The sequence below is a fragment of the Carcharhinus amblyrhynchos genome, unplaced genomic scaffold, assembly GCF_965287045.1.
Source record: "Carcharhinus amblyrhynchos unplaced genomic scaffold, sCarAmb.v2.hapA scaffold_459, whole genome shotgun sequence".
NCBI lineage: Eukaryota > Metazoa > Chordata > Chondrichthyes > Carcharhiniformes > Carcharhinidae > Carcharhinus > Carcharhinus amblyrhynchos.
Window position 1 is genome coordinate 73,215 of NW_027650199.1, and position 27,545 is coordinate 100,759.

The window sequence follows — 27,545 nt, forward strand, 5'->3', positions numbered from 1 at the left end:
CCCGTCCCTCTCCCCCTGCCCCCAGTCTCCCCCATCCTTCTCCCCCTCCCCCCAGTCTCTCTCCTCTCCTCCCCCCTTCCACCCTTGCCTTCTCCTCTCTCATTCTTTCGGTACCATGAAAATCCTCCAGCTCATGGATTCTAACCTTCAACTGACAAAAACTTGGCCTGACCCTCCCGATCTCAGTGCAGAAAGAGCTGGAAAAGCTGCAGGGATTGATCACACAAAGCCATGGAGTAACTTGAGCAATTTTTTGTTTGTTTAAAACCCGATCATTAAACTCATTAACAATCAGGCTAATCCTGGAACCTGCAACAAGTATCCATCACATCCAGAATTAGAATCAGCACTAAAACTGGTCTATCCTGTACAAATTTCAGAAACAAACTGAGTACAAAAGTACGTGAGTGAGTTCCTTGTGCAGAGGAATATTTTAAACCCTCTGTATGTGGGTCTGAAACTGGGAACTTGGGTTCAAATGCCTCCTTTTGAATCTTAATTGTGTACATTCCACTGTCACCCAACCACCCCCTCCCCAGTGTCAAGTTTAACACAGCAGGTTTTTAATTCTCTGTTTAAGAATGTTGCAATTTTAATACAAGTGTTTGGTAAAAATGAGCTTAAACATCAGCAGTGTTAAAATCTCCTGCAGCTGCTGTGTACTTGGGTCAGTGGCTCACGGCTTCGACATACAGGACTGTGCTGCCGTTACTCACCAAGTGGATAAGGAGATAGGGGGGGCAGGGTAGGGGAGGGTGACCGACACCCCAGAGTCTCTGTGAATCTACGAAATGCTGTCCCAATTCGTTCGGGTACGTTACCGGGGTGGAGCTCGGTTCAGTCACTCTCGCTGCCACTGCCCTCGTTCTCGCTGGAATCCGTGCCCGCCTCGCTGCCGCTCGGCGCTGCGTTTTGGTTCTCAGTGTCAGATTGCTCGCTGCCGCTGTTGGAGGGGCTGCGGCTCCTGCGCTCCTCCTCCTCCTCTTCCTCCTCCTCCTCGCTCTGCTGCTCCTCCTCGCTGCCGCTCTCCTCCCGGCCGCTCTCGTTCCGCTGGTCCTCCTCGCTGTCGTCGTCGCTGCCGAAGATCTCCTCCTCGTCCCGGGCCTCGCGGGCCTGCCGCTCATCCCCGCTGTTGCTCTCCGCGTCGCTCCCGCTCTTGTTGCTCGCTTTATCCTCCTTGTCCTCCTCCCGTTCACTCTCACTCGCCGAGTGTTCGTCTGCGCTCTCTGCCTTCTCGCTGCCACTCTCCTTGTCCCTTTCATCTTCTAATGGGAGGGGGGGGGGGAAGAAATAGAAAAAGACTTGCATTTATATAGCACCGTTCACGACCACTGGACGTCTCAAAGTCCGGTACAGCCAATTAACTACTTTGAAAGCAAACTCCCGCTGCAGTAATGGTCAGAGACGATAACCTGGTGGTATTATCACTAGATGGTATTATTGGGTGGCACAGTGGTTAGCCACTGCTACCTCACTTCAATTCATGTATACAGAAGTATCTGGACATTCTAACACTAAAACAAGCCATTCAGTCCCTATCAGTGTTGGCCCTCAATATGAGCAAGTTGTCTCACTCCATTCCCATCTCCTTTATCTCGCCCACCTAGCCAATCAATTTTTGTTTCGCTCACTCCCGTGAGCGTACACCCACAGTGCTGTTAGGGTTTCAGGATAGCACACGGCACGGTGGGTTAGTACTGCTGCCTCACAGGGCCAGGGACTCGGGTTCAATTCCTGACTTGGGTCACTGTCGGTGTAGAGTTTGCACATTCTCCCCGTGTCTGCGTGGGTTTCCTCCGGGTGCTCCGGTTTCCTCCCACAGTCCAAAGGTGTGCGGATTAGGTGGATCGGCCATGTCCCTTAGTATCAGGGGGACTAGCTAGGGTAAGTGCATGGGGTTATGGGGATAGGGCCTGGGTGGGATTGTGGTCGGTGCAGACTCGATGGGCCGAATGACCTCTTTCTGCACTGTAGGAATTCTAAAGGTCATTAGTGAACCAGATGGGTTTTTCCTGACAAGTTACGATGGTTTCATGGTCATCAGCAGATTCTTAATTCTAGATTCTTTTCATTGAATTCAAATTTCAATGGTGGGATTTGAACCCGGGTCCCCAGAACATTAGCTGAGTTTCTGGTCTAGCAATAATACCACTAGGCCATCGCCTCCCCTCAGAACGGGTGGTGGAGAGGAAATCTGGGGGCAGATTATTGTGGGGGAAAGCTGTAAGTTGGAGATGTCTTTGCAAGGAGGGCGTATGCACCCTTTGCCTGCATCTTCAGTCACCAATGACAGGAAAGCCCATCTAGACAAACAGCTTTACCTGATCCCGGGATCTCAGTTCCATGTTCCATTTCCTCCTCATCCTCCGGCTCGTGATTCTCCAGCTGAGCCCGTCTGGCCTCCTGCAGGGTGAGAGCACAAAGACGTTCAGACAATAATCTCCAGCGTTAGGATTCAGGGTTCCCAGCAAGGCTGCACTATTATCTCCGTCCTTCACTCTCCCTACAGTTTATCACTGTCCAACTGCACCAGGAATCATGTATATAGAAGTATTTGGACATTCTAACACTAAAACAAGCCATTCAGTCCCTATCACTGTTGGCCCTCAACATGAGCAAGTTGTCCCACTCCATTCCCATCTCCTTTATCTCACCTACCTAGCCAATCAATTATTGTTTCGTTCATTCCCGCGAGTGTACACCCATAATGCTGTTAGGGACGGAGTTTCAGGATAGCACACAGCACGGTGGTTAGCACTACTGCCTCACAGCACCAGGGACTCAGGTTCGATTCCTGGCTTGGGTCCCTGTCTGTGAAGATTTTGCACGTTCTCCGTGTCTGCGTGGGTTTCCTCTGGGTGCTCTGGTTTCTGCCCACACTCTAAAGATGTGCAGGTTAGGTGCAAAACTGTCCCTTAGTGTCAGGGGGACTAGCAGTGTAAATACATGGGGTTACAGGGATAGGGTCTGGGTGGGATTATCTTTGGTGCAGGCTCGATGGGCTAAATGGCCTCCTTCTGCACCACAGGGATTGTCTGAATCTATGTCGACCCAGACAATTCTACACACTTTGAATGTGTGATTCGCTTCAACTTAACATGTGGAAATATTTATTACTCAATGCAAGGTGCAATTTTTCTGTTAACAAAGCCTAGCTATGTGGATCAAACTATCATATCATTGCAGATGAGTTGGTTGGCACTGATTTACTGGAAGGTTTTGCCATTTTTAAGCACGGAAGTGAAACAGAAGTCATGAGCCAATCGTCACTCTAAGTTCAAGATGGTCTTATTAGTAGATGGGATTATTCTTTGTGGTGTTTTTGGGGTTCAAATCTTTTGGATGTTACTTTCTAGATATCGTATAAGACCAAGCTCAAAGTAGTGGTGCCTGGGACCTAACATAAATGACCAAGTCGCATAACTCCCTGACAAATCTGTGGCTGTAAAGTTCATCGTACTGAGGCCCGAATTTTCAATGGGTTTATCAGTAAAGGCAAAGTGTGCAAAAGCCCAGACGCTTGGCTGAACCTATACCCATAGAATTCTTACAGCGCAGAAGCAGGGCCATTGAGTCTGCACCAACTCTCCGAAAGAGCACCTTATACACACCCAACCCCCATGTTTACCCTGCTAATTCTCCTAACCCAGTAAGAAGTCTGACAACACCAGGTTTAAGACCAACCAATTCCCCTAACCTACACATCTTGGGACACCATGGGGCAATTTAGCATGGCCAATCCCCCTAATCTGCACATCTTTGGACACCAAGGGGAAATTTAGCATGGCCAATCCACCTAATCTGCACATCTTTGGACACCAAGGGGAAATTTAGTATGGCCAATCCACCTAATCTGCACATCTTTGGGGGCAGCACGGTGGCAGTGGTTAGCATTACTGCCTCAAAGTGCCAGGGACCCAGGTTCGATTCCCGGCTTGGGTCACTGTCTGTGTGGAGTTTGCACATTCTCCCTGTCATCTGCGTGGGTTTCCTCTGGGCGCTCCGGTTTCCTCCCACAGTCCGAAAGATGTGCTGGTTAAGTGCATTGGCCATGCACCTGAACAGGCATCGGGATGTGGCGACGAGGGGTTATCACAGTACCTTCATTGCAGTGTTAATGTAAGTCTATTTGTGACAATATGTTAAACTTTAATAAGGGAGAGGTGAAAATTGAACAAGGAACAGGGATCTGGAACCAGAAAGGGCTGTTATCTACATAAAGAGGAAAGCGATCAGCAAGAGAACAGGTAAGATTGGCCCCATAACCCCTTCTCTAACACCATTTAGTTCCAAGAAAGGTTTTAATCAGAAAGATGAACTCTCTTGTTCTCTCTCTCTCTCGATGGAGGCCATCTAGCCTGCTCAGTGCCCCAGCATCCCTAGTAGTTTTTGTTTCCGATTTGCAGCATCTGCAGGATTTTCTTTTTGACTCAGTGAAAGACAATTAACCGAAGTTCAGGGCACGGTTTCAGTCTTCATATCTAAGGAAAGACATACTTTACATGGGAGGCAGAACAGCGCAAGGTTCACTAGATTGGTTTATGAGATTCAAGGGTTGTCCTATGACGAGAGGCGGAATAAACTAGGTCACTTTACGAGAGGTGTTCTCACCGGCACAGTGGCACAATGGTTAGCGCTGTCGCCTCACAGGGCTAGGGACCTGGGTTCAATTCCGGCCTCAGGTGACTGTGTGGAGTTTGCACATTCTCCCAGGTGCTCTGGTTTCCTCCCACACTCCAAAGACATGCAGGTTAGGTGGATTAGCCATGCTAAATTGACCCTTAGCATCCCAAAATGTGTAGGTTGGGGGATTAGCAGGGTGAACACGTGGGGTTACGGCAATAGGGCCTGGGTGGGATTGCGGTCGGTGCAGACTCGATGGGCTGAATGGCCTCCTTCTGCACTGTACGGACTGTATTGTTCACGCGAGTGTGGTGTCCAAAATGATTTTCCTCACTTTATGATGGTATAATAAGAGACTACTGCTCCTCACTGACCTCCACCTCCCACGGACATTGCTCTGTGCGCAGTAACCTGCGATGAAAGACTGCTGCTTCAGGCTCTAGTTTTAAGATTCAGGCAGGGGCTGATAAGCCGTCCCAGGACAGGAATCTAACCTAACGTCAGGACCCCACTGCTTCAGTGAACATGCTCCACAAACAGCAGGGAGGTGCAGGTCAGCATCACTGAACACAGTCAGCACTGTCACTCCCTGCATTTCAAACACCACACAGTGTTTCAGAAGAGCTGCACTGACTAGCCAGCGCACTGCTGGTTTCAAGCTTCACCGACCTGTGCTTCCAGCTCTTTCTCATTCATGTCTCGATGTTTTACCACCAGCACTGCGTTGGTGTTTGACTGAACTCCGTGGCCTCCCTTTGCGCGACGCTTGCTCAGACGCACTCTGTAGAACAGGTAACACACAGTCAGCCACCTGGAAGCTGTAGCTACAGGTTCACATTAACAACATCTCACACGCACGCACAAGTACCTTTGATGGAGTGACTATACCGTGGGGAACTTCACAAAGCTGCAGGGCGTAGACATGGAACAGGATGCCGCTTTGGGCAGGGTTATTCAGAGGGAAATGGTGCCACACTTTGGATCAGGTTTAGAGTGGAACCGTGAAAGGGAGCGTGGAAAGGCACTGGAGAAGGATGCAAAGGCTGATGAGGGCAAAGGCCAGCACCTCTCCCTCCGCCCCCCCCACCCCCCGCTGCCCGCCAGGGCAAAGGGCAGCCCCTCTGGCCAGGGCAAAGAGCACCCCACCACATGCCAGGGCAAAGGGCAGTCGATAACCCTTGCCCCCCCTCCCGCCCGCCCTCCTCACCGCCTGCTAGGGCAAAAGGCAGCATTCCCCGCTACACACCAACGCAAAGGACAGCCCCCCCTACCCCCACACCGCTGCCCACCAGGGTAAAAGGCAGCTCTCCTGCAGCCCACCAGGGCAAAGGGCACCTCTCCCCTGCTGCCAGTGAGGTTAAAGGGCAGCCACCTGCTGCCCACAGGGCAATGGGCTGGCCTGTGGGTGTGTTTTTTTTTTGGGGGGGGGGGTACCTGATGTACAGGCATTCAAGAGAAATTAGGGGCAGGTTAAATTCGCCACAAACGAGGAGCAGTAAGTGTGGAGGCTGTACGAGAGATCAGCAAATTACCATTACCTTGGAGCTTGGAGGAACATAAGAACATAAGAACATAAGAAATAGGAGCAGGAGTAGGCCATCTGGCCCTTCGAGCCTGCCCCGCCATTCAATAAGATCATGGCTGATCTGTCGTGGCTCAGTTCCACTTTCCCGCCCTCTCCCCATAACCCTTAATCCCCTCTCTTATCAAAAACCAATCAACCCGCTTCTTAAAAATATTTAGCGAGGCAGCCTCCACCACTTCAACGGGCAGAGAATTCCAGAGATTCACCACCCTTTGAGTGAAGAAGTTCCTCCTCAACTCCGTTCTGAACTGCCCCCCCTTTATCTTGAGGAAGCAGCAAGGGAAGCCGATGTGAGCAAATTTACTTGGACCCAGCGCTCTAGAATAGACAGTGTGTCAGGGTCTGCCTGTGACACTGCAGCTCACCTGGTCTCAAGCTCATTGTAATAAACTCCATCACCATCACGGAAGATGAAGAAGTAGTTTTCCTCGTAGCCTTTGCTGGCTTTGTTCTTCACGTTCCAGTTATACTCTCTGGATATTTTATACTCGTATCTGTAAAAGCAAAAGCAGGACTTTCATCGCATCTCACACCCAAACACTTCACTGTAACTAATCCTGCATCAACCATGTCCTGAAATACTTGATAAGGACAGTGTAGAGGGAGCTTTACTCTGTATCTAACCCCGTGCTGTACCTGTCCTGGGAGTGTTTGATGGGGGGGACAGTGTAGAGGGAGCTTTACTCTGTATCTAACCCCGTGCTGTACCTGTCCTGGGAGTGTTTGATGGGGGGACAGTGTAGAGGGAGCTTTACTCTGTATCTATCCCCGTGCTGTACCTGTCCTGGGAGTGTTTGATGGGGGACAGTGTAGAGGGAGCTTTACTCTGTATCTATCCCCGTGCTGTACCTGTCTTGGGAGTGTTTGATGGGGGGAACAGTGTAGAGGGAGCTTTACTCTGTATCTATCCCCGTGCTGTACCTGTCCTGGGAGTGTTTGATGGGGGGAACAGTGTAGAGGGAGCTTTACTCTGTATCTATCCCCGTGCTGTACCTGTCCTGGGAGTGTTTGATGGGGGGAACAGTGTAGAGGGAGCTTTACTCTGTATCTAACCCCGTGCTGTACCTGTCCTGGGAGTGTTTGATGGGGGACAGTGTAGAGGGAACTTTACTCTGTATCTAACCCCATGCTGTACATGACCAGGGAATGCTTCAAGTATCCAGTTACCTATTCCAGCACCTTGTATATAACAGGGCTCCAGTCAACACAAGTCTGGCTCAACCTGGAGACTTCCTCATTTTAAAAATTCTTGCTGTTGCAATCCAGAGTACCATCTTTGAATTCTAACCACAAGAACCCAGTAAGGCGCAGACTTACACATCCTCAGGCATGTAATCAATGCACTCTTCATTATCTCTCTTCCGTTTCTTTATGGTGTCCTCGTTTGGAAGGAAGTAAGCAACAAACTGGTTTCCTTCTTCATCCATCATACCTCTGGGGACAGAGAGGGAGAGAGACAGAGACAGTTACATTTCAGCCTTCCAGACTTAACACTGCGTTCCATAATTACAGATGGCAATCACCACTCCTGTTTGTTAGGACAGCAGCTGAGCTAATATTCAGCTGTTTCCATCTACAGATCCTCAACATACATCTTTTTTTCCTCAGCTGGGAAGCAAGGGGAGGGGGTGAGAGGGGGCAGGAGATGGAGAGAGACTGGGACAGGGGGTAGGAGACCGAGAGAGGGGGGAGGGAGGGGCAGGTGACCAAGAGAGATTGGGGGAAGGCGGGGGGGGAAGAGGAGGAGGGGGAGGAGACTGAGCGAGGGGTGAGGGGAAGGAGTGGCAGGAGACCGAGAGAGATTTTTTTGGGGGGGGGGGGGGGGGGCGTGTGGCGGTGGCGGAAGGGAGGCCAGGCAAGGGATTCTATGATGTTGCTGACTGAAGATGTACATGTCAGGGACACACTCCAGTTGCTATGTTTTTAATGGTGCTGCCTTCCTATCCACTCTCAAGGAGCACAGTCCGTCCAGACTCAACCTGCTTGTTATGCTGAAGTACTGATTTTGGGATGATTTCCCCTGCACAGCCCAGGTCACAGGCAAACATAGCTGCCTCTCACCTGCGCAGAGGGTGGCTCCTTCCCAATGGCTTCCTGTCTCATCCTCCTGACTGGAAAGACAAGATGGGATTGCAACTTAAATACTCACCACACTCAAAGTGCCTGTCAGCCAAGGCTGGACATGTGCTGTAGCAGTAATCACCTGTACAATCATTGCAATTTTACACTCTGGAAGAAAGTTATCCAATTTACACCTGAACAACTCAGCGTAACGGTTTGCAACAACTCAATCGTTGGATCAGAAATCCTGCTTTTGCAGACAGGTTTCGAATTTACTCCTTCAAGTGCAGGCCATATTTACTGGCTCTAACCATGGTAACACATGGTGTAAATGCCTGACCTAGTGTAGTTACTTTAGAATCCTAATGATAGGTGGTTAGCAATGCTGCCTCACAGCGCCAGGGACCCAGGTTCGATTCCCAGTTTGGGTCCCTGCGTGTGTGGAATTCGCACATTCTCCCCGTGTCTGCATGGGTTTCCTACCACACTCCAAAGATGTGTAGGTTAGGGTGGATTGACCATGATAAATTGTCCCTTAGTGTCAGGGGGATTAACAGGGTAAATATGTGGAGTCACAGGGATAGCACCAGGGTGGGGTTGTTGTTGCTGCAGACTCGATGGACTGAATGGCCTCCTTCTGTATTGTAGGGATACTATGATGGCAACCTTTTCCTTCATGGTCTTAAATGGGAATCGTTACGATTTCTTTTGCAGCCCTCCACCAGGCACCTTTAAGAATCAACACAATCCCGTCTTTTGGCAGCCGATCATTGCATTTTCGATAGCTTTAATAAAGGAAAGCTCACAATTTGAACTCACAAGACACTCAATACACATTAAACACAACATTCCCTCCTGCCATCAGACTTCTGAATAGAGTTATCTCGCATTAAGTCGATCTTTGTCTACACGCCAGCTATGACCGTAACACTACACTCTGTACCCTCTCCTTTCCTTCTCTATGAATGGTATGCTTTGTCGTATAGTGCGCAAGAAACAATATATTTCACTGTTCACAGATATACGTGACAATAATAAATCAAATCAAATCCTTTAACTCCCAGGAGTGAGCAGATTGGAGAATCTCACCTGATCATGGCTTGGGACATCATTTCCACAGCACCGGGCCCAGCGATCTCTTTGGGTGATGGGTCAGAGTCGAATATGACCTGTGCACATGGATTAATCCACATCTATGGAAAGGAGACGAATACAGAGATTTGAAATCATCCTTTACGATCTGGATAGAAACACAGCGGGATCGCTAACGTTCCTTTAACCGCGAGCCTTGATCCCTGTGTGAAGTGCTTTTATTTGACTGTCCCGCAATCGGTTCTCAGACTTCCTGCTTGCCACTTACAGGGACAGACCGAAAACCAGTTTGTTCCAGGTCACATAACCCCTTCACGTGCAATGTCCTCTGTCTGGCAAAGTCTCAGCTTAACTAAATGGGCATCGCTTTCCCCTCCTAGTTAAGGGTTTCAAATCTCACGCTAGGGCCACAATACAAAATCTCAGCTTGGGGACGGGAGGCATGCTGGTACAGTGGTTAGCACTGCTGCCTCACAGCGCCAGGGACCTGGGTTCGATTCCCAGCTTGGGTCCAGGTACAAGGATGTTGCCTGGACTGGGAGGCATGCCTTATGAAGTTAGGTTGAGGGAGCTGGGACTCTTCTCCCTGGAGAGACGAAGGTTGAGAGGCAACCTGATAGAAGTTTATAAAATGTTGAGAGGAATAGATAGGGTGGATTCTCAGAGGCTATTTCCCCGGGTTGAAATGGTCGCTACGAGAGGACACAGATTTAAGGTGCGGGGAGGCAAGTACAGAAGTGATGTTAGGGGTAAGTTTTTCACTCAGAGGGTGGTGAGTGAATGGAATCGGCTGCCGTCAGTGGTGGTGGAGGCGAACTCGCTGGGGTCTTTTAAAAGACTTTTGGATGAGTATATGGGGTTTCATGGGATTGGGGGTTATAGATAGGTCTATAGATTGGTAGGTGTTGATGTGATCGGCGCAACTCGTGGGCCGAAGGGCCTGTTTGTGCTGTAGTGTTCTATGGGTCATTGTCTGTGTGGAGTTTGCGTATTCTCCCCGTGTCTGCGTGTGTTTCCTCCAGGTGCTCTGGTTTCCTCCCACAGTTTGAAAGACATGCTGGTTAGGTGCATTGGCTGTGCTAAATCCTCCCTCAACGTACTCCAACAGGCGCTGGAGTGTGGCGACTAGAGGATTTTCACTTCATTGCAGTTTTAATGTAAGCCTACTTGTAACACTAATAAATAAACAAACTTACCAACTGCAGAGAAAGAAAGAAATGAATAAACAGAGCAATGAAAATGGAAATTACGTGAAACAAAATCTCCAAGTTAAACAGGGAGAAAGGATCCGGGGGTAGCACGGTAGAGATCAGCAAGAGTTTTTCACAAGAGGTTTGTTTGAAAAATTCAGTCTCATGCAGTAACAGGAAATGTAGCTACGGGGAGAGAAAGTTGGTTGTTTAACAAGAAACAGCGTCAAGGAAAATATGACTCAGCCTCGAGTTCAATTTTGTACTCTTATTTATAATGTTGTTTTGAGATACAACATAAGCAAAACAATCTCAAAAGTTACAAACACTAGGCATCATCTAACATTTAGGCTAGGCCACAGTTGGAATATCGTGTCCAATTCTGGTCACCACACTACCAGCAGGACATGGAGGCTTTGGTAAGAGTACAGAAAAGGTTCACCAGGATGTTGCCTGGTATGGAGGGTATTAGCTATGAGGAGAGGTTGAATAAACTGGGATTGTTCTCCCTGGGAAGACAGAGGCTGAGGGGCAGCCTGATAGAAGTTTATAAAATTATGAGGGGTATGGATAGGACGAACTGTTGGAAGTTTCTTCCCCAGGGCAGAAATGACAGTTACAAGGGGGCACAAGTTCAAGGTAAAGGGAGAAAGGTTCAGTGGCGGTGTGCAGGGGAGGTTTTTGTTTTACACAGAGGGTGGTGGGGGCCTGGAATGCACCGCCAAGTGAGGTGGCTGAGGCAGATACATTACCGACATTTAAGAATGATCTTGATAGAAAAACAAACGGGGAATAGAGAGATATAAGCAGTTGATCTAGATAGGACAATGTGATCAGCGCAGGCTTGGAGGGCCGAAGGGTCTGTTCCTGAGCTCTACTGTTCTTTGTTCTATTTGCTGCTAATCCCTGCCACCTCCCCATACCACCCTACGCCCAATCTGTGCAAGGTCACAACACGAGACTGGGATTCAGTCATGCGCCAAGGCCATGCAATATCCATTGCTAAAGCACGTCCATAGTTCTTACCTTGAAGTCAGGGAAAACAGGCATCACTTCCACAGGGGTAACCCGAGGCTTACTGTAATGTTGAGTGACCTAGAGGATGACAGAGACACCAGAGTAAACAAGGCAAAGCATAAAACACTTCCCCAGTTACAAAGGTTGGGAACACAACCATACTTAACATAGAAACTCTACAGTGCAGAAAGAGGCCATTTGGCCCATTGAGTCTGCACCAACCACAATCCCACCCAGGTCTTACCCCCATCTCCCTACATAATTACCTGCTAATCGCTCTAACTTACACATCCCTGGACACTAAGGGGCAATGTTTTAGCACGGCCAATCAACCTAACTTGCACATCTTTGGACTGTGGGAGGAAATGGCAAATGGAATTTAATGTTGGCAAGTGTGAGGTGGTCCACTTTGGTAGGAAGAATGGTAGGAAGGACTATTACTTACGTGGCGAAAAACTGCAGCAGGCGACGGTGCAGAGGGACCTCGGGGTCCTTGTGCATGAATCGCAAAAACCCAGCTTGCAGGTGCAGCAGGTGGTCAGGAAGGCGAATGGGATGCTGGCCTTCATAGCGAGGGGGATTGAATATAAAAGTAGGGAGGTCTTGCTGCAGCTGTATAGGGCATTGGTGAGGCCGCAGCTGGAGTACTGTGTGCAGTTTTGGGCGCCGCACCTGCGCAAGGATATTTTGGCCCTGGAGGGAGTGCAGAGGAGGTTTACTAGGCTGATACCGGAGTTGAGGGGATTGAGCTATGAGGAGAGGCTGAATAAACTAGGCTTGTACTCGTTAGAGTTTAGAAGAATGAGGGGAGATCTCATTGAGACGTATAAGATGATGAATGGGATGGATAGGATAGAGGTGGAGAGACTCTTCCCGCTCAAAAAAGACAGTAGGACTAGGGGGCACAGCCTCAAGATAAAGGGGAGGCGGTTTAGAACGGAGTTGAGGAGGAACTTCTTCACTCAAAGGGTGGTGAATCTCTGGAATTCTCTGCCCGTTGAAGTGGTGGAGGCTGCCTCGCTAAATATTTTTAAGAAGCGGGTTGATGGGTTTTTGATAAGAGAAGGGATTAAGGGTTATGGGGAGAGGGCGGGAAAGTGGAACTGAGCCACGACAGATCAGCCATGATCTTATTGAATGGCGGGGCAGGCTCGAAGGGCTAGATGGCCTACTCCTGCTCCTATTTCTTATGTTCTTATGTTCTTAAACCAGAGCACCCGGAGAAAACCCACGCAGACACGGGGAGAATGTGCAAACTCCACACAGACAGTGACCCGAGCAGGGAATCGAACCCAGGTCCCTGGAGCTGTGAAGCAGCAGTGCTAACCACTCTGCTACCGTGCCGCCCTTCTGGCAGAGACACTAATTTCACCCTCAGTCAGAACGCCAGCACTTAAACCTCAGAGTGAAAGGCTCAGAATCGAACCATGAATCTGATCTTTCTTCACTCAGCTGCTGCTGGCTTGGAGCCTCTGGTTGATTCTGGTTTGATAGAATCTTTTTATTCGTTCACGGGGTGTAGATATCGCTGGCAAGGCCTAGAAATTATTATTTATTGCTGACCGCAGACCAAAGATGAGCAGGTTAAGTGGATTGGCGATGGTACATGTGCAGCGCTACGGGGATAGGACAGAGGAGAGGGCCTGATTGGCTCTCCGAAAGATCACCAATGTAGACTCGATGGGCCAAATGACCTCTTCTGCACTGAAGGGATTTGCCCTTGGAAAGGTGGTAATGAGGCATATTCTTGAACATAACTGAGTGGCTCTTTCGGTTACTTGAGAGGGGCAGTAATGAGTCAACCACGTTGCTGTGGGCCTGGGGTCACATGAAGGTCAGACCGGGTAAGAACGGCAGGTTTCCTTCCCTACAGGACATTGGTGAGTCAGGTGGGTTTTTCACAACAATCCAGTAATTTCATGCTGACCCTTACTGAGCTGAACCTTTCAACCCCAATTTAATCGGGTGTAAATTCACCGAGCTGTCCACAGTGGGGTTTGAACCCAGGACTCTGCAGCATTCGGCTATCTGAGTTACAAGTTCAACAAACACTAACAACCACGTCATAACCACTTCTTCACAGTCCAAGGAGCCCAATTCATCACGGTGGCACAGTGGTTAGCACTGCTGCCTCACAGCGCCAGGGACCAGGGTTCAATTCCAGTCTCAGGTGACTGTCTTGTGGAGTCTGCACATTCTACCCGTGTCTGTGTGGGTTTCCTCCAGTTTCCTCCCACACTCCAAAGATGTGCAGGTTAGGTGGATTGGCCATGATAAGTTGCCCCTTAGTGTCAGGACACTAGGAGGATAAACATGTGGGGTGACGGGAATGGGACCTGGGTGGGATTGCTGTCGGTGCAGGCTCGATGGGCCAGATGGCTTCGTTCTGTGCTGTAGATTTTATGATTCTAAAAAGGAGATCAGTCTGTTGGAAAATCGATGGGGAGGCAGTGCCATAGTGATATTGTCACTGGACTGGTGACCCAGGGTTATGTTCTGGGGGGCCCGGGTTCAAATCCCACCACAGCAGCTGGTGGAATTTGAATTCAATGAAAATCTGGAATTAAGAATCTCCTGATGCCTGTCCATTATCGGAAAGGCCCATCTGATTCATTAACATCCTTTAGGGAAGGAAATATGCCGTCATTACCTGGTCTGACCCACATGTGGTCAACCAAAGCAATGTGGTTGACTCTTAAGTGCCCTCAGGGATGGGCAATGCTGCCCCAGCCAGCGAGGCCCACGTCCCGTGAATGAATAGGTAGGTTCTTTACCCAGAGGGTGGTGAAGGATTGGAATGCCCTGCCTGCTGCAGTTGTAAATGCGCCTAGTTTGGGGGCGTTTAAGAGATCCGTGGATAGGTTTATGGATGGAAAGGGTTTGGTTTAGGTTAGAGGGTCATTGTTTTTTTAAACTGGTCGGCGCAACATCGTGGGCCGAAGGGCCTGTTCTGCGCTGTAGTGTTCTATGTTCTAATAGAATAAAATACAGTTTGGGCTCTCCTGCACAAAGGAGGGGATTTTAATTTGGTTTACCCCCTAAGCAGGGATAGGGTACGGTTTTGGGCATTTCTGGAGGGGTAAAATTTGATGGTGGTGCAGGGAGGTGGTGGCACTGTGAAAGCCTCTTTCAGGCAGGTTTGAGGGATGGTCTGAGATTCCCAGGATGGTTGTCAGTTTGAATATCTGCACCTACCTCCTTATTGGCGTCCACAAAGGTCTTTTCAATGGCTGCGATCTGGCTGTCCCGGTCCTTGTAAATCTCCTCCTCTGTGAACTGTTGTTTGACGGACACGCCAATCCTGGTTTGCAGGGATTGCGGGGGGGTGTGAAGGTAGAACAGTAACAGAACTGATGCAACTTACAGCCCGAAACACAACACCGCGATCAAGAGTAACTACGCCACCTGCACTATAAAGATACACAGCAGGCAAAGACTCTGCGCCTAACCTGAAACAGCAAGTGAGATGGCTATCATTGACAGCACGTTATCTTGGACTAATTGGCTTTCGTAGTTGTCATTCAGAATGTTACCTTTCGGAGCTGATACCCACTGTCCAGCACCTAGAATAAGAAGCGGTGCTTCTCAAGAAGGGTTTGGTAACTGAACAGCCTCAGGAGGGAGCTGTCCCGTGCCTGACTGGAGAAGGGAACCAGCAGTGGAAAAATAGGAGGGTTAAAGCAGCCACCTAGGATCAGGTTCAGCATGTTCCAGGAGCCTCCGGCTGTCAGTAACCAGCCACAGTTCCATCTGCCTCGGGCAAATTTGATGCTCACCTCAAAACGGTCTGGAGAAGTCATTTCAATTTATAGCATGTGGCACACACGGTCAACTGTAAGCATCTGAAAACTCAATCGCCGAAGGGTCTTTTTTTTTTGGGGGTACCTTTTGTTACTTTAATTCTAATCATTAAAACCATTTCAAATTAAGTACAATCATGGTTCCCAAGTGAGGGACAAACTAGTTCCAAGCTGTCAGAATGAGACATTGCAGCCACTCCCAGGCTCGATCTAACACTTCATCTTAGCCAAAAGGCTGAGGTAGCTTTGAAGAATTGCATCAGGTAAAGCCTTGGTTTAACCTCACTGGCTTCCCTGATCCTTTACTCTAGCCTAGCCTGGGCAAACCACCATCGCAGGAGTCAGCACACCCCCCCCAGTGTGATGGGGTAGCCTCATTCCCCTGCCTGATCACAGCTTCACCCCTGCCAGGTGAGGGCCTGTTTAACAGGATAAGGTTTAACCGCAGACCCAATGCACCTCTCAAATAATGCTGCAGTCCCACGCCACTTACTTGACTTCAGGTTTCTCATTAGAGATGCCATATCGGTTGAACTCTGTGGAGATGTATTCAGTCTTTCTCATCCATGGCACCACCTTCGCATGCTGCTGAGACCTGAACAGGAAGGCACTCAGTTACACAATTGTTCAATTCCCCAAGGGATGCTCTAAACTAGTACCACTGGGCTTTGGCCGCTACTGGCTGACTGCTACCAGCTGAGCCCAGAACGTGCCTGACAGTGCCCACTGACCCACTTCCCGCTCGCTCCCAACCAATGCCAACTGTCTGACAGTCTCTTATGACCAATGCAGAGTGTCTACCGATCTCCCCTCCAACTGGGCCCTGGTCACTCTGGGGCCAGCGCTGACTATTCCCTCGGTCACTCTTGGCCAGGCCACCTGTCACCAAACCAAGTCACTCGCGGCCAGTGCTGATTGGACCCCGGTCAGTGTCAGTCATCGCCCCCAGCCCAGCCACTCCTGGTCAGCTCCCGGTTAGCCTGTGGTCACTCTGCGGATAGATCTCCGATCACTCACCGCTTTGAGCTGGAAGGTGCCTGAATTTCTTCTTCCAGTAACTTCTCGTCTGCAATATCGAGGATGACTGCGGAGAAGCAATGACACAATCAGAGGAGAGCAGTGCTCACTACAATCGCCAGGGAGCAGGGTCCTTCACAGCAACGAGAGAAAGCTATTTAAATTTACCAACACTTGGATGAACTGGCGGCAAGAGGATGGGGCTCCCAGTTGGTTGTAGCCAATCATTTTGGAATGCAAAGCCAAGATTAACGTCGCCATTGTGCAGGGTCAGACTCTGATACTCGAACCCGAACACCACGGCTGGGTGACTGAGAACGGTCCAGGCTTGTCCAAGAACAACACGGCTTTGATCTTATCATTTATGACTAGAGAATGTATTTGTTCCCAGTGGTCTGTGTGGAGCTATGACACTGACCTGTGAGCTGGTGCCGCTAGGCTGAAGCAGTAACCAAGCTTAACTACACAAATTCAGGCTGTTATAAACCACAGAGGTTTAGACGGATTGGGTGCAGGGTAATTCAGTAGGACTATCTTAGTGATGTTTAACTGCCCCACTATCTCTTATTCTCTTTAGGTCACATCCATTGGGAACAAAGTGGTCAACAAAGGGATGGCGCACTAGCACAGTGGTTAGCAATGCTACTTCACAGTGCCAGGGATACTGGTTCGATTCCAGCCCTGGGTGACTGTGCGGAATCGGCACGATCTCCTGTGACTGCACGGACTTCCTCCGAGTGCTCCAGTTTCCTCCCACACTCCAAAGATGTGTAGGTTAGGTTGATTGGCTTAAATTGTCCCAGTGCTAATTTGTCAGGGGGATTATCGGATAAATATGAGAGGTTACGACGATAGAGCCTGGGTGGGATTGTTGTTGGTTCAGACTTGATGGTCCACACAGCCTCCTTTTGCACTGTAGGGATTCTGTGATTCTTCTATTATACTAACAGCAAGATTAATACAAATTCCTTAGCTCTTACTGCACAATGTTCGCGCAGAAGAACTCTATCAGCCTGTAGCTTAAACAAACAAGATTCCCCCAAGCGAAGTGAGCTAAAGAGAATAAGAGATAATGGGGCAGTTAAACGTCACTAAGATAGCTCTACTGAATTAGTCTGCACCAAAACAGTCTAATCCTCTGTGGGTTATAACAACCCGACTTTGTGTAGCTAAGCTTGGTTCCTGCCTCAACTTACTGGCACCAGCTCACAGGTCAGTGTCATAGCTCCACTCAGATAACTAAGGCCTCAGAGCTGGTGGGACAATTTCTCACCACTGTGGTGAACTGCGCCATGCATTCTTCAGGGGCAGAAGAGGCAAGGACCAGATTTCAGAGCCCAAGGCGCAAAGGTATGTATGTCTATACATGTGTGTGTACATTGGGGGAGTGGGTGGAAGAGAAGAGAGAGGAGAGAGAATAGATAATAGATCCACAAGGGGTAGAGACACGCAGAACACCACAATGCTAGTTCGTACCATTGTTATCGATCCGGTAGGTATCGGGGTTGATGAGATCAATCACGACTCCCAGATCTGGCTCCGTTAATAGCTCATGCTTATGCTGCTTTTCGAGAGAGGTGGCTTTATACTGTACAAACCTGGGAAATACACACAGGGTAAAATGTTCACAGAGGTTATAGAATTTGACAATGGTACAATTTGGTTGGCAATGGTTCTTTCAAAGATAAATCCATTTAGTCCCATTTTTTGCCCCCATTCTCTCGGTAACTTTACAATTCTCCTTCCGCCATCTATCCAATTCCTTCTGAACTCGACGATCGAATCTATATCCACCACCCTGTCAAACAGTGCACTCCAAATCCTAATCATGGTTTTCCTTATTAGGATCATGGAATTTTTACAGCAGTGAAAGAGGCTCTTCAGCCCATCGTGTCCGGGCCAGCCATCAAGCTGTTCTAATCCCACTTTCCAGCACTTGGTCCACAGCCTTTCATGCCATGGCCTTCGCTTCTTAAATTACTCTCAGTCTGTGCTCTCTGATTATTAATTTTTCAGCTATTGGAGTTAAGCTGATGTATTGCATGAATTTTACTAGTAATTTAAGTGCCAGGAAGTGACCATCTAAACAAGACCGAGAGCAGCAGGGTGGCACAGTGGTTAGCACCGCTGCCCCACAGCACCAGGGACCCGGATCCGAGTAGCGCAAGTGCGTGTGAACTTTGCATGTTCTTCCTGTGTCTGAGTGGGTTTCCTCCCACAGTCCAAAGATGTACAGGTGGATTGGCCATGTTAAACTGACCCCCCGAGTATCTCAAGATATGTAGGTTACGGAATTAGTGGGTTAAATGCATAGGGTAGGCTTGGGTAAGATGCTTTGACTGAGTGTCAGTACAAACTTGATAGGGTGAATGGCCTCCTTCTGCATTGCCAAAGATTCTATGATTTTAACCATCTCTCCTTGAAATTCAAGGGGAATGGGATATAAGAGTGGGGAAGTTTCACAGCAGTTGTAAAGGACCCTGACAAGACAACATCTGGAGTACTGTGTATACTTTTGCCTCCTTATCGGGATAGATTTAAATGGGTGAGAAGGAGTTCAGAGAAGATTCACTAGACTCATTCCTGGCTTGAGGGGCTTAACCTAAGAAGAAAGGCTAACACGTTGGATCGATATCCACGAGAGACTACAATCAGATCAGCCATGACTTTATTGAATGGTGGAGCAGCTGGAATGGCCCATTGCCTGCTTTTGTTTCTCAGTCCTACATCCCTAATCACAGAGATGTCAACGCTGACATGGATGGTGAACCTCCACAGGCTGCTGGGGAAGTCAGCGAGTATTTGGCAGAATGTGTGAAGTGTGCTCCTGCTTTTATTTTTGGAAATGATAGTGTGATCTGGGATGTTGCGTTCATAGTTCATAAGATATCAGGAGCAGAATTAGGCCATTTGGCCCATCGAGTCCACTCCACCATTCGATCATGGCCTCATCCCCATTTTCCTGCCTTCTCCCCATAACCCTTCAACCCATTACCAATTAAAAATCTGTCTAACTCCTCCTTAAATTTACTCGCTGTCCCAGCACCCACCGCAATTTGGGGTCTCGACTTCCTCAGATTCATAACCCTTTGGGAGAAGTAGTTTCTCCTGTTTTAAATTTGCTAAACCGTATCCTGAAGCTATAAGACTATGACCTTTTGTCTTAGAATGCCCCACAAGAGGAAACATCCGCTCCACGTCTACTTTACAAAGAAAACAAAGAACAACACAGCACAGGAAACAGGCCCTTCGGCCCTACAAGCCCGTGCCGCCCATTTTATCCATACCTTTTATCATCTCAATACCATTTCCCCTCATTCTTCTAAGCTCCAGAGAGTATCGGCCTAAACTGTTCAATCTCTCTTCATACAACAAACCCCTCATCTCTGGGATCAATTTAGTGAACCTCCTCTGAACTGTCTCCAATGCCATTACACCTTTTCTCAAATTAGGGGACCAAAACTGTGCCAGCAACAGAATAAACATTTCTCTGTTTAGATACAGATGATGCATTCTTCTCAGAGACTTTCTTTCTCACCGAAATAAATATCTGTTGAACGTTATTAAAATTTCCTTAAAAGTCTGCCACTGCATCTCTACTTCTGACCTAGATCATTTTTGTTGCCTGTGTTTCCTTTATTTAGGTTGAAAACACGAGTCTTAGACCCACATTTCTCCCCTTCAAATTGTATGTGAAATTTTAATCATATTACGATCACTGTCGGATATGGGTTTCTTTACTTTGATGTTGTTGATTAATCCGGTCTTATTACAAAGAAAAAGAAAGCAAAGTGCAGCACAGGAACAGGCCCTTCGGCAGCCAAGCCTGTGCCGATCCTGATGCTCGAACTAAAGATAAAACCTTCTGCCCTTATTCAGTCTGTATCCCTCTATTCCCTCCCTGTTTATGTACCCATCCAGATACCTCTAAAATGTCACTAATGTGCCTGCTTCCTCCACCTACTCTGGAAGGTGTGTTCCAGACACCCACCACTCTCCATGAAAAACTTCCCCTGCATATCTCCCTTTTCTCCCCCTCTCACCTTGAACCTATGCCTCCTTGTAATTGACACTTCCACCCTTGGAAAACGCCTCCGACTAACCACCCTGTCTACGCCTGTCATAATTTTGGAGATTTGTATTAGGTCTTCCCTCAGCCTCTGTCTCTCCGATGAAAACTATCCTAGCTTATTCAACCTGTCCTCATAGCCAACACTCTTGATACTAGGCAACATCTTGGGGAACCTTCTTTGCACTCTCTCCAAAGCTTTCAAGCCCTTCTGGTAGTGCGGTGTCCAGAACTGCACGCAATACTCCAAACGCGGCCTAACCAAGGTTTTATATAACTGCAACATGATTTGCCAACTCTTGTACTCAGTACCCCGACAAATGCATTACCCCTGCCCCAGATCCTTAACAACAGACCATCACATGGTTCAGTACCCACACTGACACACTTCAATGTTGACACCAGCGAGGTGCCACCAACGGAGTCACTTAAATTTCCAAATGCCAATGGCCAATGACCTTACCTTGACAACGCCAACAGCCACCTTCATTGACAACAGGTCCACCTCGAGCATGGGCCTGAGTATCATGAAGGGAATTTTCCAAGGCCCCACAACAGGAGCATCTGCACAAGGTGCATCCTGAAAATAATTTCCTGTGGCAATACTGCATGACATAACCTCACCCTGACGCTGGAACACACACTAACCTCCTGAACCATCTGAAGAGGGTAGGTGCCAAGATGAAGATAAGTTTAGTTGCAAGTATATTTATTAGTGTCACAAGTGGGCTTTCATTAACAATGCAATGAAGTTACTGTGAAAATCTCCTAGTCACCACACTGTGCCATGTGTGATCCCCTTGTCCAGAAACTGCTCAGGTCAAACCGAGAAGCGTCAGAATCAGTGCTTCGGAAATCAGTGGCAGTCCTTGTGCATTCCCTTGCTGAGCCCTATGCACTAATGTGGATCTGATGTAGCCATGCTTCACTTGCTGATATCCAACTGAACACTTTAATATGCTGCATCACTGATATCCTCAAACTGACCCCAACACCATGACAGCCCCTCTTGCTTCACACCACTCGCCAATCTTTTCTGCCGTGACTCTGCACCCCTCCGGGAAACACTTCCCCAATCACCTGAACCTCAACAACATCCCTCAATGGCACCTGAAGTCACACAAACCCTTCCGGACGCACGGACTTAACCTCCCACCATACGACTTCAATACTGATAAAGCAAATGGAGTTCACAAAGAAATCTCAAACACCCCACGTAGAAAATTGGTGGTTTTCATCTACCACAAAGCTCATGGGCAGACCCCAACCACATCCAATAGAAACCATGGATAGTAGGAGAGGGGAGATGGCACATACAGTGATTCAATGTCTTAAATGAAGGTGGCATCACAGCAATAATCTTTTACCTCCTCTCCCGAAACAATTATCTGGCTTATCCACCTAAATGTAAAGTTACAGACAGCCATGAGAGCACGCTTGTGACACAGAGAGAGTGAGCGTGAGCCAGACAGCTGCAGCAAGAAACACCATACTTGGTGTCATCTACAAATCTCAAAATTGTGATTTCAAGTCCAAGTTATCCAAACTAATCTTTTAATTCTTTCTTTGGATGTGGATGTTATTGGCATGACCTACATTTGAACATAAGAAATAGGAGCAGGAGTAGGCCATCTAGCCCCTCGAGCCTGCCCCGCCATTCAATAAGATCATGGCTGATCTGATGGTGGTTCAGTTCCACTTACCCGCCTGCTCTCCATAACCCTTAATTCTCTTATTGATCAAAAATCTATGACTTAAACACATTTAACAAGGTAGCCTCCACTGCTTCAATGGGCAGAATTCCAAAGATTCACTACCCTCTGGGAGAAGTTCCTCCTCAACTCTGTTCTAAATTGACTCCCCCTTATTTTGAGGCCGTGCCCTCTAGTTCTTGTTTCCTTTCTAAGTGGAAATAACCTCGCTGCTTCTACCCTATCTAGCCCCTTCATTATCTTATATGTCTCTATAAGATCTCCCCTCAGCCTTCTAAACTCCAATGAGTACAGGCCCAGTCTATTCAATCTCTCCTCATAAGCTAACCCCCTCATCTCCGGAATCAACCTGGTGAACTAGTTGTCCTTGAACTGGATTGTTTACTTTCAGAGGGTAGTTTTTGGGTGTCATTTCTTGCCCTACTCTTCTGGCTGCTTTCTTTCGCTTATTGGCAGAGGATGCATCAAGTTCTCTCCTCGCTTCTCTGATCTGTCTCATTCTTCCCTCTCCTCTTCAACAGGTTGGTTTCTGTAGCTCCATTAGAGTAAAATATACTTATTAGTCACAAGTAAGGCTTACATTAACACTGCAATGAAGTTAGTGAAGTTTTGCCTGGTTGCCACACTCCGGCGCCTGTTCAGGTCAATGCAGCTAATGTCTTTCAGAAAGTGGGAGGAAACCGGAGCACTGGGAGGAAACCCATGCAGACACAGGGAGAACATGCAAACTCCTCACCGACAGCGACCCAAACCAGGAATCAAACCTGGGTCCCCGGTGCTGTGAGGCAGCAGTGCTAACCACTGTGCTACCGTGCCTCCCCTAAATGTTGTGCGGGAAGGGAGGCATCATCTGTGAGAATAGAAAACACTTGAACCTACAGACTGACTGAAACAGTCTTTGCCTTACCTGTTGGGATCAAATGGATACGTCACAAACTTTGGGTCAAAGGGAATGTCTGGCAGAGAGTTGCAATATTTCACCCTGCACACAACTCCGGACCTGGAGGGAGAAACAGAAACAGCTTTTAGTCATACAACCTTTGATAAGTGTTTGACAAGGTTCCCTATGGTAGGCTCATGAAGAAGATAAGGTGTGGGATAAAAGGAAATTTGGCCAATTGGATAAGTAACTGGCTGTCTCATAGAAGACAGAGGGTGGTGTGGAGGGAAAATTTTTAGACTGGAGGCCAGTTACCAGCGATGTACCACAGGGGTCAGTGCTGGGTCCTCTGCTATTTGTGATTTTTATCAATGACTTGGAAGAGGGGCTGAAGGGTGGGTTAGTAAATTTGCTGATGACACCAAGATTGGTGGAGTATTGGATGAGGTGGGGGGCTCTTGCAGGCTGCAAAGAGACATTGATAGGATGCAGAGCTGGGCCAAAAAGTAGCAGATGGAGTTTAACCCTGATAAGTGCGAGGTGATTCATTTTGGTAGGAAAAACTTGAATGCGGATTACAGGGTCAATGGCAGGGTTCAGAGGAATGTGGAGGAACTGAGAGATTTTGGGGTTCATATCCACAGATCTCTGAAGGTTGCCACTCAAGTGGATAGAGCCATGAAGAAGGCTTATAGTGTGTTAGCGTTTATTAACAGGGGGTTTGAGATTAAGAGCCGTGGGGTTATGCTACAACTATACAGGACCTTGGTGAGACCACATTTGGAATATTGTGTGCAGTTCTGGTCACCTCACTACAAGAAGGATGTGGAAGCATTGGACAGAGTGCAGAGGAGATTTACCAGGATGCTGCCTGGTTTGGAGGGTAGGTCTTATGAGGAAAGGTTGAGGGAACTGGAGCTTTTCTCTTCAGAGTGGAGGAGGATGAGAGGCGACTTAATAGAGGTTTATAAGACGATGAGAGGGATTGACAGAGTGGACATGCAGAGACTATTTCCTCAGGTGGATGTAGTTGTTACTAGGGGGCATAACTATAAGGTTCATGGTGGGAGATATAGGAGGGATGTCCGAGGTAGATTCTTTACTCAGAGAGTTGGGGTGTGGAATGGACTGTCTGCTGTGATAGTGGAGTCGGGCACTTTAGGAACTTTCAAGCGGTTATTGGATAGGCACATGGAGCACTCCAGAATGATAGGGAGTGGGATAGCTTGATCTTGGGGTCGGACATAGCTCGGCACAACACTGAGGGTCAAAGGGCCTGAACTGTGCTGTACTGTTCTAACCTCTCTCTATGCACCTTCCAGGCTCAGAAGCTTCACATGCAGAGCAAGTACTGTGAATGCTCGTGGTTTAACCTTCTGAAATACAGGAGAAGCAGCACACTGGCAACGTGCGGCCCAGGACAGGAACAAGCAGATTCTGTTAAATCAGAAGTAGGAGCAGCCCCTCTAGCTGTTCAACACCATCATGGCTTAATTCACCTCCCCCTCAACCCCACTTTCCATAGCCTGTCAACCCATTACTAATTAAAACTCTGTCCATCTCCTCTCTAAATTTACTCAATGTCCCGGCATCCAGCGCGCTCTGAGACAGTGAATTCCACAGACTCACCACCCTCAGAGATGTAATTCCTCCTCATCTCCTTAAAATCTACTATCCCTTATCCTAAAAGGATGGCTAGATTGCCCCTTGAGGAAACAACCTCTCTATGTCTACCCTGTCAACCCCCTTGAGGCGGCACGGTGGTTTGCACTGCTGTCTCACAGCGCTAAAGACCTGGGTTCGATTCCTGCCTTGTTCAGACTCCGCACACTGTCTGTGTGGAGTCTGCATGTTCTTCCCGTGTCTGTATGGGTTCCGCCAGTGCTCTGGTTTCCTCCAACACTCCTAAAGGTGAGCAGGTTAGGTGAATTGGCTGTGTTAAATTCTCCCTCAGTGTACCTGAACAGGAGTGTGATGACTAGGGGATTTCACAGTAACTTCAATGCACTGTGAATGTAAGCCTACTTGCAACTAATAAACTTTTAGCATCTTACTTATCTTACATGTATCTTACTTAGATCTCCTTTCATTCCTCTAAACTCTAAGCATAGGTCTAAACTAAGAATCATAGAATCCCTACTGCACAGGAAGAGGCTTTTTGGTCCATTGAGTCTGCACCTACCACAAATCCACCTAGGCCCCATCCCTAAATAATTTACCCTTCTTACCTCCTGACACTAAGGGGCAATTTAGCATGGCCAATCCACCTAACCCGCACATCTTTGGACCGTGGGAGGAATGATGTGGAGATGGGGTAAACACAGTAACAGACTGCGGACACAGACTGGGGTAAACTCCGACCTCCTCAGAAGACAAACACGGGACACAGTGGACAGAGTACCCTTCGCCGTCCAGTACTTCCCCGGAGCGGAGAAGCTACGACATCTTCTCCGGGGTCTTCAACATATCATTGATGAAGATGAACATCTTGCCAGGGCTATCCCCACACCCCCACTTCTTGCCTTCAGACAACAACGCAACCTCAAACAGGCCATTGTTCGCAGCAAACTACCCAGCCTTCAGGAGAAGTGACCACAACACCACACAACCTTGCCACAGCAACCTCTGCAAGACATGCCGGATCATCGACATGGATACCATCATCACACGTGAGAACACCATCCACCAGGTACACGGTAAATACTCTTGCAACTCGGCCAACGTTGTCTACCTGATACGTTGCAAGAAGGGATGTCCCGAAGCATGGTACATTGGGGAGACCATGCAGACGCTACGACAACAGATGAATGAACATCACTCGACAATCACCAGGCAAGACTGTTCCCTTCCTGTTGGCGAACACTTCAATGGTCACGGGCATTCGGCCTCTGACCTTCGGGCAAGCATTCTCCAAGGCGGTCTTCACGGTACACGACAGCACAGAGTCGCTGAGCAGAGACTGATAGCCAAGTTCCGCACACATGAGGACGGTCTCAACAGGGATCTTGGGTTCATGTTGCACTATCTGTAACCCCCGTGACTTGCCTGGGTTTGCAAAACCTCACTTACTGTACTGTCTGGAGACAATACACATCTCTGTGACCTGTGATCAGTGCTCCTTACACTCACATTGTTGGCCACTTTAAGACTTGAATAGCAGGTTAGGTGTAAAGATTCGCATTCTAATCAGTAATCTGTAAACTGACTGTGCTTTATATGCTCTGTCTGAGGCCAGAACTCTCCACTCACCTGACAAAGAGTTTAACCTCGAAAGCTTGTGAGTTTACTATCAAATAAATTGGTTAGACTTAAACCTGGTGTTGTCAGACTTCTTACTGTGGGAGGAAACCAGAGCACCCGGAGGAAAGCCACGGGGAGAACGTGCCGACACCATACAGTCACCCCAAGGCCGGAATTGAACCTGGGTCCCTGACGCTGTGAGGCAGCAATACTAACCACTGAGCCACCGTGCCGCCCCCGCTCAATCTTTCTTCATAAGACAAACCCCTCACCTCTGAAATCAATCTACAGAGAGTTACAAGATAATTTTGTAAAATAAGGAACACTTGGTCGTTCTGCCTTCCAGTGGGGACACCGATCATATTCCCCCCTCCCTTCATAATCTCAAAGGTCTCCAACAGGTCATCTCCTGGCCCTCTCTGTTCTGGGAAACAAGCCCCAGGCGGTTCAGCCTTTGATCAACTCAAGACATGTTGTTTGAACCCCATGCCCCATAAGAGAAAGGCTTAGAGCCTCCGGAGAATCACTTACCTCTCAGGTGTTGCGCGATGTGCACTGGACCTGAAACAACAGAACAACAATGAGGATTCCTGTTCAAGTAGGAAGCAAACATTCAGTACATTGTTAAACTAGAAAGAGTGCAGAAAAGATTTACTAGGATAATACTGGGACTAGGTGGTTTGAGTTATAAGGAGAGGCTGGATAGACTGAGACTTTTTCCTCTGGAGCCAAGAAGGCTGAGGGGGTGATCTTGTAGAGGTCTATAAAATAATGAGGGGCATTGATCAGCTAGATCATCAATATCTTTTCCCAAAGGTAGGGGAGTCTAAAACTAGAGGGCGTAGGCTAAAGGTGAGATGAGGAGGTATACAAAAGGGTCCAAAGGAGCAATTCTTTTCACTCAGAGGATAGCGAATGTCTGGAACGAGCTGCCAGAGGCAGTAGTAGAGGCGGATACAATTTTGTCTTTTAAAAACCATTTACATGGCTAAGATGCGTATAGAGGGATATGGGCCAAACGTAGACGATTGGGACTAGGTTAGTGGTTAAAAAAGGGGGCGGAGTGGACAAGTTGGGCCAAAGGGTTTGTTTCCGTGCTGTAAACCGCAATGACTATATGACTTGTCAGCAGTCACTATTGTTCTGCCCAAAGATACAACTGAGCAAACCATTACTCAGCCCATGTGAAACCGCAATTCTCACTCAAATATATTACCACTCGCTCACTCATGAATGGTGTGAACTTCAAGTCTACCGCA

General features: G+C 48.2%; 1 protein-coding gene across 1 annotated transcript in view; it reads right to left on the reverse strand.

The window, feature by feature from the left end:
- Window positions 1-567: 567 nt before the first annotated feature.
- paf1 (PAF1 homolog, Paf1/RNA polymerase II complex component) overlaps window positions 568-27,545 on the reverse strand; it is a 36,379-nt gene continuing 9,401 nt past the window's right edge. The window contains exons 2-14 of the mRNA XM_080183885.1: window positions 26,818-26,847; window positions 23,074-23,166; window positions 17,862-17,983; window positions 16,386-16,452; window positions 15,862-15,963; window positions 14,764-14,869; window positions 11,578-11,646; window positions 9,359-9,462; window positions 7,526-7,642; window positions 6,574-6,702; window positions 5,293-5,404; window positions 2,322-2,403; window positions 568-1,265 (exon numbers count right to left, since the gene is read on the reverse strand). Of these exons, the coding sequence (XP_080040011.1) occupies window positions 838-1,265; window positions 2,322-2,403; window positions 5,293-5,404; window positions 6,574-6,702; window positions 7,526-7,642; window positions 9,359-9,462; window positions 11,578-11,646; window positions 14,764-14,869; window positions 15,862-15,963; window positions 16,386-16,452; window positions 17,862-17,983; window positions 23,074-23,166; window positions 26,818-26,847 (1,561 nt within the window). The 3' untranslated portion in view covers window positions 568-837. The remainder of the gene's footprint in view (window positions 1,266-2,321; window positions 2,404-5,292; window positions 5,405-6,573; window positions 6,703-7,525; window positions 7,643-9,358; window positions 9,463-11,577; window positions 11,647-14,763; window positions 14,870-15,861; window positions 15,964-16,385; window positions 16,453-17,861; window positions 17,984-23,073; window positions 23,167-26,817; window positions 26,848-27,545) is intronic.